Genomic DNA, 17,928 nt, shown 5'->3' with positions numbered 1-17,928 from the left:
AGATGATGGACGGAATACAGGACAAATCAAACACTCACCCCCAGTCACAGATCTGGGTTTGATTAATCAGCTTTTTGCTCGCCATGCCATTCCAGTTTGGACCCAAACATATGCAAATCAGCCTTGACCATGTTCCCCATGGGAACAGTCCAGCCCGAACTGCCAGGCCAGGTCCTCCCTGGACGAGATACAAGCATCCTGGGCCCGGTTTCAGGGTATCACCCTTCGTCAGCCAGGCTAGAGTGTCACTATATATACTTCATGGAACTGTAAAACGATCAACAAAAAACTCTATGATAGGTGGAAAGATTTCAAAACTCAAAGGAAGTGTGTGTATACATTGGTTATTTTGCAAAAATTGTATGGTACGGTACAGAAATGAGATGCAGGAAACACTGTGCGCTGCTTTCTGTGCCTCAGTAGCACTCAACTTCCCCTTTTCATGCTCAAAGGCAGGAGCAGCTCATCTGCCCACCCCCCAGGCAAAGCTAGGCAATGATCGGTGACTGGAAATGGGAAGTCAACCGCACCCAAATATGAGGTACTAACAAAGATGAAAATCAAGAATATGTTGATCTTTGCAACAGAAACAAGTCTGTTGCTAAGACATAAACAGGGAAAAATAATATCAATCTGTAGGAAAAATATGTTTGTATGCTTTTCTTTACTTTTTAAAAGTCACTTTTTCAATGCTCATACTTGTGAAATTCATTCAGAGCCACATGGTGTTCCTCTTGAGCAATAAAACCCATTGGCCCAGCCCTTTATTGCGAAGTATTTGTGGTCTAGCATATTAACTAGTCAAAGAGGAACCTGAAGATCTGAACTGTAATCCTGGCTTCTCCATTTGACTAATCTGTGTGACCCCAGGCAATTCACTTGAGCGCACTGCAACTAGAGACAGACAAAGGGACTTGTTATTCGAATGTAACACCACACCCAACATACACTAGTAGTGCTGAATTCTGGGTCTAGGAGGCGCAGTATTACTAGGGGTGGGTGGAACTCACAGAATTTGACTCAGCGGAATTCAACGTAGTTACATAAAAACTCTGCAATATTCTGTGGAGTTCCACCAACTGGAGGAAATAGCCATGTTGCGCTGTTCGTGCTGTGATTCAGCACTGGGAGCGTGTTCTGTGCTGAAAAATCAGTACGGATGGCACCACATGGCATGCAAGTCAGCTGAGCTACTCAAGTTGATTTTGCTGCTGTTCAAGTAGATCTTCTTCTTGAGTGGCAGCCTTCTGACTGTGAACAGTTATGACCGCCCACATTAGAAAACTTTCACCAGATGGCCTTCTAACGACTGGAAATATCACTAGGGGATGCCAAATCTCACTCACACTTACATTTCTTGAGCCACCTGCAAGAAAAAATTTCACCACAGGGCGATTGGTGGAATTTGTCTGAAACTCCACATTACAAAAATAATAATAAAAACAGTACCACAATTTTGCCATTTCAGCCCAGCAGAACAAAATATTTCACCACCCCTAAGTATTACTGCCCGTTCCGAGTTTCACACTACAATTGTAGGGTAACATGGTAACACCATATGCTTTTGTTTTTCACAACTTGAAAAATTCTAAATGTTACATATTTCCCTGTATAATGTATTACAGATTTTCAGGGGCAGTTTCACTTTTAGGGCGGAGGGGCTGCTCTCTTCTGAAAATTCCTACATATCCATCTAAAAAATATTAAATAGATCGATATATTTAAAGATACAATTGTATCTCTAAACAAATCGATGCATTGAAGTCTGGGTTGTCTATTCCAGGCTGCCTGCCCCACCTCGCTTTGAAGCATGAGATGGAAGCCAGGAAGTAAATCAACTTTCTACACTGATGCACAACACAGGGCTGACTGCTCTAAACCCCTTCATTTCCACTGTGGTCTATGGCAGTATGCACTAGGGGCCAGGGACGCTTTTAGCATCATGATTTTGGCCATCGGAGTCTTCATCCCTGCATGAGGGTAGTCATATGTCACTCATAGGCATAGATCCCACCCTTTCTCCATTCGTCACACAGTAGGAGTGGATGCAAGCACATGTGATTTAGTGCCTTGTCTTCGGTAACGGTGTTATAATGCTAATCTTGTGCTATTTTTATTTTTTTAGACCCTTTGTCACACTAGCCTCCCCCACTGTGACACCTCAGGCCCTGGCTGCAGATTGCTGGCTCCTTTAGAAAGGAGCTGCTGTATTTGTTCCTCGTGAAACTGTTCCAAAAGATAAGCAGGGTTCTTACTCCCTTGCAAAATTGATCCAAAAATTCAAGTCAAGCACAAGGGGAGAAATACATGCTTACAGTAGAGGCATCTATCTGCCGTATGGCTTCAAAACTGGCCCTATCTTCATGCCCTTAACGTTAATGCCACAAACATGGATTGGTATGAGAACAATGAATTTAAAATGTATGTAATGTGTGCCAGCATAGTGCATAATGTGACTCGTGCTAGGTGTTTATGAGGGGCTTTGATTGAGAACACTGATGCTGAGGCTGAAGGCAAAGCAAAGTGCCTGACTGTGGGTTGGTCTCTCTGCAGAGTACACAGAACAATGGTCATGGAGTCCAGCTGGAAATGAAATTCAGTGTAAATGTGCCTGAAGTGGTGAATAGAGGTCAAAATATTTAGAAGGCAAAGCAAAATTAAATAAAGTGCTTAAATGTGAAAGAGTGCAGTGTATGTTTGGGATGGTAACATGAGGGTGATGCGAGGGAGTGCATTCAGGGGAGGAGGAAAAGAGGGTGCTGAAGAGGAATGAGAGGAGGTTGAAAGTGTGCATTGTGCAGATGGATGAGATGTGAAGAGAAAAATGGCAATAATATCTAACGAAAAGCACACATAACTAAAGGCCATACTACTTCCATTAATATTTAATTCACAGTCTCAGAATTTCAGAACTGAAACATTTCCAGTGTTAATTATTTATAGCTAACCATTGTTGTTTCTCCTTTATCTCGAACAGCTAACAACCATTGACAAAGCCAATAGTACTGACAGGTTTTAGATGTATGTCAGTTGGTGGGTTATATTTCTGGATGCAGCAACATTTCAGAGAGAAATCAAAATGCAGGCCAGGTGGCACACTATGGGAATTACAGAAATGTATTTTACATGTTCCCTTTTAGAGAGCCCACACTTTTTTCATCCCACTTAAAGGTCTGTTTGCACATATTTCTGCAGGATTGACTGCAGTCAGCAGCTGTAGGTGCTTCCTGATGCCTGTTAGAGCATTTTTTTCAAAAGTTGATGCTGGATGCACTGCAAGACACTGGGCAAGCCCTCCTCCTTTGGAGGAGGGTGTTAATCCGTCCCAAATGTGACGGATATCCTGCCCACCGTATTACGAGTTCCATAGGATATAATGGACTCGTAATACAGCGGGTGGTATATCTGTCACATTTAGGGACGCATTAACACCCTCCTCCAAAGTTGTAATCAGGCCCTATATGTTCACACTGCTTTATACATCTTGCTTTCTCACTAAATGTATTTGCTTTCAAATAAACCATTTGTCAATCTTTTTTCAGTTTTTACTTGGGACGGGAACTCCCTTAGACCCCATGTTTGTTCATTAAGTGTGTTCACTTTCCTCGTTACACAAAAGTCATACCCAACTTTTATGCCCCATCACTTTCAAATGTCACCAGCCGCCACGGTGCATTTTACTTAGTGAAATCTGTGCAGGAAAACGTCGTAATGCTGCAGTTGTATTCCTGAATTTGGAGAAAATTCGTATTTGCAGCTGAATCAAGAATACAGGCCCATTTTTAATCAGGGCCAAAATGTTGACAGGAGCTCTAGTGATAACTGTACCTTTGTATCCTAAAAAGAGAAACCCTCTTTTGGTTTCATGATTTACCAGTAATTGCCATTACACAAACTCACCACTTCAGTATTTCAATGCATTGCGTGATGCATCTGGACGCATGCACCAAACTAACCTCATGGTTTATTGGTTTAAATGATAAGTCTCCATCTAACACTACTTATAAATAGGACTAACCTCAGAGACTGCTCCTTAATCAACTATCAGCACAACCCCAAAAATAGGATTCAAGGCAAGTAATATGCAAGAGATGGAGAGAGGACTGCAATTACTGAAAAGCAGGAGAATGTCCTTAAAGTAAATGTGATTTGCTAGTACTAAGCAAGCTGTCAGTACCTCATCACGTTAGCCCTTCCTCTTGCTCCTAACAGATTTTGTAACAGGTGCTTTGGGCCGCAAAAAATGATGAGCCTAGGGCAAAGTGCCCTCAATGACCCTCCTATGTGATGCTCTGGGATAACCCAGTATAAACTGTTGGGTACGGTATCAGATGATGCAATTTAAAAGAAAAAGAGTGCTCCTTTGGACTAAACATCAACTTGCACGAAGAATCAAGAAATAGGGTAAAAACTACAGACAGGGCTTCCTGAAAAAGATGAGCCCTTATTCTACTAATGTGATTGCTACCATTAAAAAAACCCACTGTAATGCAATCTTAAGGGTACATCAGAATGGGACTAAAAAGAAGGATAGTTCCAACTCTACTTTAAAATCTAAAGGAAGAAGGTCATAGTGAGAAGGATGAACCAACACAAAATTCTGCAAAAACCGTCTATCTCAAGGTTCAATCTTGCAGGTCTCCCTTTCTTTTTAACCAATATTGCTAGCTAACTGTCATAAAATGAATCACGTGTCTCCCACTAAAAACCAAAAATCAATTTTTGGGATGAGAATTCCCGCAAACCCTACTGATGATAGTTGATCTGACTTTCTGCACTCATTTGCTACAGTATGAGGCTGATATTAGATTGTACAACAAAATATCGAAACCAACAATATTGTAGTATAAGAATATTGAGGAAAGAATATTGAGGGACAAAATATCAAAGAAAAGTAATTGCACATTGGAAAGTGTGTATTTACTATTCCTAACTTCACATCCAAGTACCCTGAAGATATATGTACCGCCTAGCCACACATATGTGCAGTTAGGCAAAAAAAGTCTAAACTTACCTGTCAGCAGGTTTGTTTTTTAAAACATTTTGTCCTCAAAATTCTGTCCCACCAATATTGTGGGTTTGATAAATTCAGGTGGCATACCCCGGTGCTACCATAATTTCTGTGGTTGATTTAAGCTTTAAGTCAAGCCAAAGCACTTATATTATTATAAGAAAGGTCTATCCAGGACCTAGCTTCATGCAGGTACCATAAGAAATGACTGGTCACAGACAGAAACCTGAGGTGAAAGAAAATTCTTGCTGAGCCTACTATTGCCTTGTCCAAGCAATGAGTGGACGAGCAGGCTGGATCCCAGGCATAACCACATCTGGATGGCTACCCTGTCCTAGCATTTTAATGATCATCCCTGGAGCATAAATACACCACAAAAACTTTATGGACGACACGAGCTGGTGTCCTACATACCTTTATACACAAGGGCAGACGTCACTTACAATTTTATTTTCATGCCCGCAACCTCCCATGTGTGATATGCAAAACACACACAATTCTAATTGCTAAGAGGTATATTAATTTCCTTTCCCTACAGAGAATTACACAATTTGCCTGTCCCTAGATCATTGATTCAAAGGGGAATAATGAATATAATTACCCTTTGCACAATGCTCTTTCGAAATTGTATATTCAAATGCAGGCTGTCACTTTTATATTTTTTTAATTAGTGGTATTTAATGCATGTGTATGTGAACTCTCTGAAACTGCCACTCTGCCTTCTATCTTTCCATTAAGAATAAGTACATTTGGGGCCACTTTCTAGTTTCTGCTAGGTACACTGCAACCTCTCCTGCTAAAGATAGTGATACTCTTTAACACTCACCACAGTACAAGTATTTTGCACTGACAATGGTATTTGCACAAAAAGATCAATGCAAAAACACTTTTCCTTGCCTATTTGCAGTGACCCGCTGGTGGAAAATGTACATTTTATTGGCATGCCTGTTCGTGCAAAAGTAATTTTGCATTGATCGACCAGTGTAAATATCAGTGCAAAAGTTCACTGCGCCATTACACAAAGTAATCTGGGTTTAGCTTCTCACTTGCCTGTTGTGTTTCTGCTATCACCATCTTCCACATTAGTATAGCATTGCTTACCTAATTATCCAAGTACCCACTCTGCACATAAAAGCCTACTCTTCGCATTGACTACAACCATGTGCATGCAAATTACAAACGATCTTAAACTAACGCAGCTACAGAAGACGGTGCTCTGCTTGCAAAACTCAGAAAAGTGACCTTTAAATCCCTCCATTGGATGAAGATTTCTAACATACTCTAGCTTCCTTAAATTTAAAAATTTCGGGCAGTTGTACGTTTGTACCTAAATTTCAGGTATGCAATAATTCTGTCCCCAAAATCAGCATAGCCATTTTTGAAAATACTGTGTATGAACTGAGACATTTTGTTTAAGTGAGCCCAATTTACTGAATAGAAGTTTGCCATTGCTCTGCAAAACTTTATTCTGTCCTAAAATACCAACGTTTTCCTTTTTAGTAAACACCAGTTAGTCAATTTCGCCAAGTAATTGCATGTACTAATGTAATACATTTACAAGTTCTGCTTTTCGAGCTCATTATCATCACCCTGGCCATAGATACACAAGGCTATTATGCACAAGGTGTCAGAAGAATTATGTCAAGAATGCCCAAAAAACCCTTTGGCACGACTATGTTAGTACTATTGGAATTATAAGGATGCCCACAATATGTCAAGGTTGCCAACTATTATGCCAGAGATATCCACACAATTATGTCAAGAATGGCCACAATATGTCAAGGGTGAGCATCTCCTTGTGATGCCCACTACATTGACAAGGTAGCCAGGTGTATAGTAAAAATGCAACCAATAGGTCCAGTATGGGCAACATTGTGCAGATTGTAGCCTCAATGATAGAAAATACCCACATTGTGTGAAGAATTGGTACCAATATGCCAGCTGTAGACTCGACTATGCCAATAATAATTTCTCTGGGAGTGTATGTTGTATCCTGCAACACATTGTAATTGTAAATTGTAGTTATATAGAGCTTACTAACCCTGAGAAGGCATTGAAGCGCTTGGCGGTGAGTGGCACGCAACCCCGGAGCCCAAGATGCGAGGTTAATAGTTAGTAAGTTTGAATTTTTATATTCCTTCATGCGTTAGTTGTGTTAAGTTTGTGCTTTTGATTTCTTGTGCGCTTAGTAGAATTTAGAGTAGGGCTAGACTGATGAGAATGTATCTGAAAGGGGGAGTTATACATAATAGTGGGTGGTGTTCCTATTTAATTTACGCTGTATATTTTTGAAGGTGTCTACTATTAGCTGTTGGCTCCCCATTATATCTACCCTCAAAATATGTCAAATCATCACAGCAGTGAAAGTCAAGCAGGGCAAATACTATCTTTGATTATTGATGCCCTTTTCTGGCTGATCTTGCCTATTATGATTTTGACATTTCATTATGAAATTGGCCAGAGCTTCTGCTTGAGACTCCTAAATAAATCACGTTAAGCATGCCTTGCGTCCACTCTACACCAATCTCTGGTTTTCACGTGTTGACTTTCGGGTGTGTTGTGCTATATGTAGGTTACTTAACTGAATAGTGAAGTCAGCCTGAGTAAGTTACAGCATAACATAGTGTTATGTACATTTGGGCTAATTCATTTTTATCACTACCATGTTTCAAATTAAATAAATGTGCATTAGTTTTGTTGTAAAGTGAACTATCAGCACTGAAATGCCTTCAAGCACCCCTGTTTTTTGCAAATAAAGTAAAAGAATTGTAGGGAAACTAAGCAGTTTTGACAGGTTCATATTCTGGTCCGTGGAGAAGCTGTGATTCGAACCTAGGTACTGATCCAGTTTTCCTCTTGTGTCAGCCAGCCCTCATCAGATGCTGCTTTTCCCCATCTGCGCCGGTACTGAAAGGTGACCTTACAGCACAATCTGTACACAATACAGTGTGTACTTCTACACAGAGGGTGTGCCCTACACTTTAATCCTAAAGCTCATCTCCAACAGCAATGATCTCTGAAAGGGATAACACATTACAGGGGCGTTATGATCCCCCCACTTCAGCAGCTTGAGTGGGGGGGGAGCTTTGTTGGTTGCCACTTGGCATTTCCGACTAACATAAAATATTATATTGTTTGTTTTTAACTCTCCTGACTTGGATTAGAGAAGGTTGTGGTCCAATCTAAAGCAAGTAGATGCCACTACAAGAAGATGGGATGATAGTGTTCTACGGTGGGGGAACAAATATACATGAGAACATGAAAGGAAGGGGGATGGGGAGTTAAGGAGTGAATGGTGAGGTGATGGTGGAGAAAGGGGTAAGGAATAGATGGATGGTGTATGCGGAGAAGGATGACTGGATAAAGAAAAGGATAGTTGGATGATTTAGGGAAGTAAGGAGCTATAGATGGATGGAGAGCATGATGTGTGGCCAGAGAGAGAAAAGAAAGGAGAGAAGGATGTCTGGATAGAGAGAAAGATGGATGGGTAGAAGGATGGATGAAGGCGGAAAGGAAAAGCGAGCAGAAGATAGAAAAAAGACAAATAATATTTGAGAGAAGGACAAAAAAGGAATGACAGACTGAAATAAGGATATAGGAAAGGAAGGAAAGTTCTGAATTTCCTCAGGGACAGCAGTCCCATGAATGGCTGCGGGCATCAATTGTCTCAAACTCGGGATCAAAGTGGGGGTATTTTATTTTTCTGGCTACACCCTTAACATCCTATATGGACTAAAACACAGCTAGCTCATTCAATTAAGTAAAGTAGGACTCCCTCACAACACTTTCAATAAACATCTGGCATCCCTCTTCAGAGCTTTGCATGTCTACGTATCGTTTGAGGGATGAAGCCCAAATGCCCAAATGTGTCAAAATAGAGTTCATTCTAGGAAGATGCGCCCAAAGCAGAGTGTAACGTCGTGCCCTTTAAGTAACGGAATGATTTATTTTGTGCAGGAGAGTGTCAATAGTGTGACATGTGCAGCGGCACCCGGACCCCGGGTCCTTAAGGACCCACTGCACCCAATCACGTGAGTCTTTTCTTACCCAAACAGGGGGAAGTGGGCCTCGTATTTGTTTGTATTAGAGCCCGTGGCACCATTGCTACTCCACTGCTGTCCTGTTAACCCGTTCATAACTGGAAGAGCGTAAGCCTTGTAGGAATTGCGAACAAGCTGGCACTGTTTCGAAGGTAGAAGATACAATCGAAAATGTAATCCAATTGGAGGATCGAAATGGATTTTAGTGTTCAGTGGAATGTATTGCTTTTCAATAGTATCTTTATTTAACATTGACATTGGCTTAGCATTTTTCCACGCAAAATACAATGTCCAGACCAGAAAAAAATATTCTGTAGCCGGAACCAGTGAAACCCATTTGTAATTGTTTCTATGCAAATTTTAAAAGCTGAATTCTCGGACATCAATGTGTCCAATGTGCTAAAGGGATTACATCCATTAAATTAACTGGAACATTCGGGTGTACGGTGGTAGATATTTAGAAATCACAGCATCATTGTATGCTGAATGCAATAGAGGAATAGGACTCCGGAGCTACACGAAGAGAAATGATGACGTGCACAATTGAGCACCACTAATTTGGGTCACAATGAACATAAATGGATGAATTAATGAATTGTTTTATTTGCATAGTTAATTAATCAATACAAAAATGCAGACATTATCAAATAGATTGCTATGAGTCATTGCCAGCAAGATACAAATGCAATAAAGAAGAATAACGGGAATGAATTATTCAGTAAAGACCTAATCTAAGCACGCAAGGTAAAACAGCACAGATATATAAATGCTTGAAAAGTTATTTGGCGTAACGAAATTGGAGCTCCCCACACCCGTGAGACTCGCTCAGGCCAGGTTCTGTGCTGAGGCGGCACCGTGGGGCCTTTGTTACACCACTGGGCCAAGTACTAAAATTCACTTCGTTGATCAATACAATTAAATGGCTCCTTCTGAAACTAGTTTACAGCGGACACCACCACTTTCTCTACTGCGTCAATGAATGTAATGAATCTGCCTATTACAGCTGAAGCCCAAAGTCTATAAATCAATGCTCGCCGGCGAGTGTGAACGCCTACACCATTGGCTGAATATTTGTTATGCAGTGTATAAGTCAATTTGTTTCCACTGATGGCAACTACCATAATACATTGCTCTGGTAAATGAAAGCGAGTAGATGACTGGGAACACAGTGGTTCATTAACCTAGTGTCATCTGCAAAAAGTAGGCATCAGGAGGTGACTGGGATCGGACCCCGCCTCGGATGCAGAGACTGCCGTGCTAAACCCCGAGATTACAACCTGGTAAACGTTTGTAGATATTGGAAGCACCTTTCAGATCAGTGCATGAAACCGAAGCACATGAGTGCAGGGTTCACCACAGTAGAGTACATGTTTGCTACTGGGAAGTGGCGATAATTGTCACTCGTAAGTATTGCATCGGTGCTGGACGGTGATCCCTCTTCCATCTGGAAGGAGTGCAGGTACTCACAAACTGACAATGCCTGCCCAATGCTTCAAGGCACAGCTTCATGTGGGTCAGATCTATGAACGAGTCTACTTCAAGGACAAGCGCTTGTATTTATAGAAGGGAGGTCAAAGAGTAAAACTGAAAGGGCCATTGCACGAGGATGCTCCATGCCAAAGAACTATCTGGAATTTCGAAACAAATGCATCTCATCAGACAGTATCAACAACAGGGCGGGACTCCTCGATGACACACAGTGAAAATTACAGCAGCTTCGTTGCTGTGTCCCAGCAAGGCAGAACACGGCAGATACCGCAGCGACCTAGCCACCTGGGGCATATTTAATAGAGGTCAAGTATAGCGGAATAAGAGTGTCTGACCTGCGCAAGCCCCTCTGGTTACTGGCTGAAAGCGCAGTAGTTGTCTGCAAGTGCGCGAGCTGAAGAGCAGAGATAAGACGCCAGTGGCTGTTTACTGACTGAGAAAGTAAGGTAAATATGAAAACAAGTCACGGGGAAAGGAACTTCAACAGACAAAGCTTGTCGCGTGGGCTACTGGCTCTCAAAAAATTACGCAGAGGATAGAGAGCGCGAGCCGGCGGCTGGGGTTACTCACTAAGAAAGGACATCATCTTTCGGACGCCGAGGGGAGCCTCTCTTCTGTACAGGGATTTCTTCATAGCGCCAAAGACGCTGACAGTTTATATAGGTCAGAGCCACCTTCCCGGCGCATATGTACCTCCTCGGCCTCCTCCTCCTCGTGGGCGGGATCTGCCCGCATCTCTCAATCTGGGGAATCCCGCGGCAGCCTCCGGTGTGATGAGGGCATCCGCGGACGCGACAGCAGATCGAAGGGTTACAGGCGGTGGCAAAGGCGGGAGGGGAGGAGCCACTCGCTCCTCATTTTCCCCCACAGAAAAAGAAATTCCCCTCGTGCTTTCCCACTACCAGGGCATTTTTTTTCCGGTGTAACAATTGCACAGATATCCGTTCAAGGAATGAAATAAGATATTATGATACATTTTTTATTATTAAAAAAAAAAACACTCTCATTTTGATTTCGATCTCCAATACAGAACAAATATTAAAGCCCATATTTATACTTTTTTAGCGCCACATTAGTGCTGCTTTTTGACGCAAAAGCGGCACAAACTACAGGGGTATAGTTATACTCTGCGCTGAATGTGTGCAAAATTTTTGATGCACATTAAGCACAAACCTTGCCCCATATTTATACAATGACGCCCGACCCCGCGAACGTCAAAATCCCTCCGTGTGCGTCATTTTCTGGATGCGAGAAACCGCCTTGCGTTAATGACATGCAAGGTACGCGTTCCCGTCCAAAAAATGACTTTAAGGCCTGTGCGCTTTATACTCCCGCGTCATTTTGAAGCACAGGAGGGGGCGGGCCTTAAAAAACGGCACACAGCCTGATGTGTGCCGTTTTTTTATGCCTGGGTGAGGGCAGGTGTTAAGGGACATGTGGGCCTACTTCCATGGTCTCTGACCATGTAAACAGTCCACAGGTGCCCTCTCCTGCCCCCAGGGACACCCCCTGCCACCCTCACCCACCCCTGGAGGACACCCATGGATGGGGGGACCCATCCCAGGTAGGTACAGGTAAGCTGGGGTAAGTATAATTTTTAATTTTTTTAAAGTGGCATGGGGCCTAACTTGGCCCCCCCTACATGCCACTGTGCCCAATGGCCATGCCCAGGGGACAGAAGTCCCCTGGGCATGGCCATTGGGCAAGGGGGCATGACTCCTGTCTTTGCAAAGACAGGAGTCATTGCAATGGAGGTTGTGCGTCAAAAAATGGCGCAAGTCCGGTTTGAGCCATGATTTTTTACTCAAACCTGACCTGCATCATTTTTTGACGCACAACCCCCATTTTTCCCTAGGCCAGCACTGCCTGATTTGAGTCATTTCTTTTTTACTCTGACCAGCCCGCAGCGCCGGCTAACGTCAATCCTTAAATAAGGCGCCAGCCTGGTGCTTAGTTATGGCGTCAGCCGGAGGCATTTCTTTTGACGCAAACCAGCGCTGGCGCTGGTTTGTGTCAAAAAGTATAAATATGGGCCACAATTGTATTTTATACGTTTGCGCCGCTATTGTGTCAAGAAGCGGCGCAAATGCGGCGCTAAAAAAGTATAAATATGGGCCTAAATCTTACTAAACCAGCTCTGCCCTGAATCTCTAGTGGTCTATTTGAAGTACAAAAATGTACATTTTCATAAGAGTGAGGCTTGAGCCGCTGAATAAATATATGTACATGGCAAGTAGAGTCGCTGCTTCTGTTGCACTTCTGCTTTCCGAGTGTAACGCACCGGTCCATGTTCGCAGAGGAAGTACATACAGACAGGAGTGTTTCCCACGCCCTCAGAGTGAAGGGAAACCCAACAGTGAGATTTTGATAAGGTTTGAGTTCCATCAGGCAAGCAAACTAGAGCGGCAACAGCAGCTGATTTGAGAAAGAAGAGTCACAGGACAGCCAGTATGAGGTATATTTCTGGTGGTGAAGGATGTCAACATTTCAATACTGAAATATAGCAGCAATATAAAGAGTAATGATCATTGTCTTTATAAGATGTATAATTTTTTTTCTTGCTGAAAACGCAGATCATATTAGTTGTATATGCCAATATCTCAGATGTTACAAAACACTAGTTTAGTCGAAAATATCCACAATATCATATACTGAGCAGCAGGTGCGCTTACTTAACTTCACAAAGATGGTCTCTAGAGCCATGGTAAAAAAACACTGTGTTTTGCTCATCAACCCTTCATGGTTCAGTCAGCGCCTCACTTTTTAACGGACCAGATCTAACCGTATACAACTATATATATTGTGTGCTCTTCTGGTCAAGGGAGCAGGTTATTCTAAGATTTAACCTAGAATTCAGGTAGCTTCTCAAACTATGGCATTGTTGACTCATTCGTGCATCATTTTGGCTTATTCCCTTTGCTTGCTCTTGACTTTGAGTGCCAAATGTCAAGAAGATGTTTGGGTGTATTGTGCTGTGTATAACTAATACACCTAACCTAAATTAACCTAACCTCTCCCAGTCTAACCTAACCTAAGCAAGCACATATGCCCAGAACGGATTACTGTGCAAAGGTTAGTGGGGTGCATTCTTCAGCCCTGATTTATACTCTTTTAGCGCCGCATTGGCGTCATTTTTGGACGCAAAAGCATCGTAAACTTTCAAAATACAATTGTGTTTTGTAAGTTTGCGACGATTTTGCATAAAAAAAACGACGCAAATGCGACGCTAAAAAAATATAAATATGGGCCTTTTTATCTTCAAATACCAATTGGGAACATTAATTTGCATAAGCATATAACATTAACCCATTCGCTGCCAGGCCTTTTCCCCCTCCTGTGCCGAGCCTTTTTTTGGCTATTTGGGGCAGTTCGCGCTTAGGCCCTCATAACGTTTTGTTCACATAAGCAACCCACGCCAAATTTGCGTCCTTTTTTTCCAACATCCTAGGGATTCTAGAGGTACCCAGACTTTGTGGGTTCCCTAGAAGGAGGCCAAGAAATTAGCCAAAATACAATTAATTTTTTTTGTTGTTTTTAAAATGGGAAAAAGGGGCTGCAGAAGGCGGCTTGTGTTTTTTCCCCTGAAAACGGCATCAACAAAGGGTTTGCGGTGCTAAAATCACCAGCTTCTCAGCTTTCAGGAACAGGCAGAAAACACATTTTTTCAACACAATTTTGGCATTTTACTGGGACATACCCCATTTTTACGATTTTTTGTGCTTTCAGCCTCCTTCCAGTCAGTGACAGAAATGGGCATGAAACCAATGCTGGATCCCAGAAACCGCAACATTTCTGAAAAGTAGACAAAATTCTGAATTCAGCAAGGGGTAATTTGTGTAGATCCTACAAGGGTTTCCTACAGAAAATAACAACTGAAAAAAAAAATGGAAATTGAGGTGAAAAAATCTGCAATTTTTCTCTACGTTTTACTCTGTAACTTTTTCCTGCAATGTCAGATTTTTTAAAGCAATCAACCGTTACGTCTGCTGGACTCTTCTGGTTGCGGGGATATACAGGGCTTGTAGGTTCATCAAGAACTCTAGGTACCCAGAGCCAATAAATGACCTGCACCCTGCAGTGTGTTTTCATTCTATACCGGGTATACAGCAATTAATTTGCTGAAATATAAAGAGTACAAAAATAGCTATCAAGAAAACCTTTGTATTTCCAAAATGGGAACAAGATAAGGTGTTGAGGAGCAGTGGTTATTTGCACATCTCTGAATTCCGGGGTGCCCATACTAGCATGTGAATTACAGGGCATTTCTCAAATAGACGTCTTTTTTACACACTCTCTTATATTTGGAAGGAAAAAATGTAGAGAAAGACAAGGGGCAATAACACTTGTTTTACTATTCTATGTTCCCCCAAGTCTCCCGTTAAAATGATACCTCACTTGTGTGGGTAGGTCTAGAGCCCGTGACAGGAAATGCCCAAAAACACAACGTGGACACATCCCATTTTTTGACAGAATACAGAGGTGTTTTTTGCCAAGTGCCTACCTGTATATTTTGGCCCCTAGCTCAGCAGGCACCCAGGGAAACCTACCAAACCTGTGCATTTTTGAAAACTAGAGACCTAGGGAGGGGAATCCAAGATGGGGTGACTTGTGGGGCTCTGACCAGGTTCTGTTACCCAGAATCCTTTGCAAACCTCAAAATGTGGCTAAAAAAACACATTTTCCTCACATTTCGGTGACAGAAAGTTCTGGAATCTGAGAGGAGACACAAATTTCCTTCCACCCAGCGTTCCCCCAAGTCTCCCGATAAAAATGGTACCTCACTTGTGTGGGTAGGCCTAGCGCCCACGAAAGGAAATGGCCCAAAACACAACATGGACACATCACATTTTTTCACAGAAAACAGAGCCTACCTGTGGATTTTGGCTTCTAGCTCAGCCGGCACCTGGGGAAACCTAGCAAACCAGCACATTTCTGAAAACTAGACACCGAGGGGAATCCAAGATGGGGTGACTTGTGGGGCTCTGACCTGGTTCTGTTACCCAGAATCCTTTGCAAACCTCAAAATGTGGCTAAAAAAACACATTTTCCTCACATTTCGGTGACAGAAAGTTCTGGAATCTGAGAGGAGACACAAATTTCCTTCCACCCAGCGTTCCCTCAAGTCTCCCGATAAAAATGGTGCCTCACTTGTGTGGGTGGGCCTAGCGCCCACGGAAGGAAACGGCCCAAAACACAACGTGGACACATCACATTTTTTCACAGAAAACAGAGGTGTTTTTTGCAAAGTGCCTACCTGTGGATTTTGGCACCTAGCTCAGCCGGCACCTAAGGAAACCTACCAAACCTGTGCATTTGTGAAAACTAGAGACCTAGGGGAATCAAAGATGGGGTGACTTGTGGGGCTCTGACCAGGTTCTGTTACCCAGAATCCTTTGCAAATCTCAAAATGTGGCCAAAAAAACACCTTTTCCTCTCATTTCGGTGACAGAAAGTTCTGGAATCTGAGAGGAGCCACAAATGTCCTTCCACCCAGCGTTCCCCCAAGTCTCCCGATAAAAATGGTACCTCACTTGTGTGGGTGGGCCTAGCGCCCACGAAAGGAAAGGGCCCAAAACACAACGTGGACACATCACATTTTTTCACAGAAAACAGAGGTGTTTTTTGCAAAGTGCCTACCTGTGGATTTTGGCACCTAGCTCAGCCGGCACCTAAGGAAACCTACCAAACCTGTGCATTTGTGAAAACTAGAGACCTAGGGGAATCAAAGATGGGGTGACTTGTGGGGCTCTGACCAGGTTCTGTTACCCAGAATCCTTTGCAAACCTCAAAATTTGGTTAAAAAAACACATTTTCCTCACATTTCGGTGACAGAAAGTTCTGGAATCTGAGAGGAGCCACAAATTTCCTTCCACCCAGCGTTCCCCCAAGTCTCCCGATAAAAATGGTACCTCACTTGTGCGGGTAGGCCTAGCGCCCACAAAAGGAAATGGCTCCAAACACAACATGGACACATCACATTTTTTCACAGAAAACAGGGCCTACCTGTGGATTTTGGCCTCTAGCTCAGCCTGCACCTGGGGAAACCTAGCAAACCAGCACATTTCTGAAAACTAGACACCTAGGGGAATCCAAGAAGGGGTGACTTGTGGGGCTCTGACCAGGTTCTGTTACCCAGAATCCTTTGCAAATCTCAAAATGTGGCCAAAAAAACACCTTTTTCTCTCATTTCGGTGACAGAAAGTTCTGGAATCTGAGAGGAGCCACAAATGTCCTTCCACCCAGCGTTCCCCCAAGTCTCCCGATAAAAATGGTACCTCACTTGTGTGGGTGGGCCTAGCGCCCACGAAAGGAAAGGGCCCAAAACACAACGTGGACACATCACATTTTTTCACAGAAAACAGAGGTGTTTTTTGCAAAGTGCCTACCTGTGGATTTTGGCCTCTAGCTCAGCCGGCCCCAGGGGGGGCAGAAATGGCCTAAAATAAATTTGCCCCCCCCCGGGGAGCGACCCTTGCCTACGGGGTCGCTCCCCTTGCGTGACGGCGCAAAAAAAAAAGATCCCCAGTGCCTAGTGGTTTCTGCCCCATTGGGGCAGATTCACCTAAAATCGGCTGATTTGCCCCCAAGGGGGGCAGAAATGGCCTAAATACAATTTGCCCCTCCAGGGGAGTGACCCCTGACTAATGGGAAGCTCCCCGTATCTAAAAAAACAAAAAAACAAAAAAAAAACACAAACAAAAAATTAGCCCTGGTGCCTAGAGGTTTCTGCCCCCCCGGGGGCAGATCGCCTAATAACAATAGGCCGATCTGCCCCCAGGGGGGGCAGAAATGGCCTAAAATAAATTTGCCCCCCTCACCCCCCCCCCGGGGAGCGACCCTTGCCTACGGGGTCGCTCCCCTGGCGTGACGGCGCAAACAAAAAGATCCCTGGTGCCTACTGGTTTCTGCCCCCCTTGGGGGCAGATTGACCTAAAATCTGCCAATCTGCCCCCAAAGTGGGCAGAAATGGCCTAAATACAATTTGCCCCTCCAGGGGAGCGACCCTTGCCTAAGGGGTCGCTCCCCATCTCTAAAAAAACAAACAAACAAAAAAAAAATAATTGCCCTGGTGCCTAGTGCTTTCTGCCCCCCTTGGGGGCAGATTGACCTAAAATCGGCCGATCTGCCCCCAAAGCGGGCAGAAATGGCCTAAATACAATTTGCCCCTCCAGGGGAGCGACCCTTGCCTAAGGGGTCGCTCCCCATCTCTAAAAAAACAAACAACAACAAAAAATTTGCCCTGGCGCCTAGAGGTTTCTGCCCCCCCTGGGGGCAGATCGGCCTAATAACAATAGGCCGATCTGCCCTCAGGGGGGACAGAAATGGCCTAAAATAAATTTGCCCCCCCACCCCTCCCTGGGAGCGACCCTTGCCTACAAGGTCGCTCCC

At 43.4% G+C, this 17,928-nt stretch overlaps 1 protein-coding gene across 2 annotated transcripts in view; it reads right to left on the bottom strand.

Moving 5' to 3' along the window:
• Positions 1–11,314, bottom strand: part of LOC138259505 (tumor necrosis factor alpha-induced protein 2-like) — a 47,451-nt gene extending 36,137 nt beyond the window's left edge. The window contains exon 1 of one of the 2 annotated variants that reach the window (XM_069207292.1): positions 11,110–11,314. In XM_069207292.1, coding sequence (XP_069063393.1) covers positions 11,110–11,173 — 64 coding nt within the window. In that variant the 5' untranslated portion in view covers positions 11,174–11,314. The remainder of the gene's footprint in view (positions 1–11,109) is intronic. The other variant, XM_069207291.1, reaches the window with a different exon arrangement.
• Between the last annotated feature and the right edge of the window lie 6,614 nt (positions 11,315–17,928).

The sequence above is a fragment of the Pleurodeles waltl genome, chromosome 9 (genome assembly GCF_031143425.1).
Source record: "Pleurodeles waltl isolate 20211129_DDA chromosome 9, aPleWal1.hap1.20221129, whole genome shotgun sequence".
NCBI lineage: Eukaryota > Metazoa > Chordata > Amphibia > Caudata > Salamandridae > Pleurodeles > Pleurodeles waltl.
This window is presented reverse-complemented; position numbering and strand designations above follow the sequence as displayed.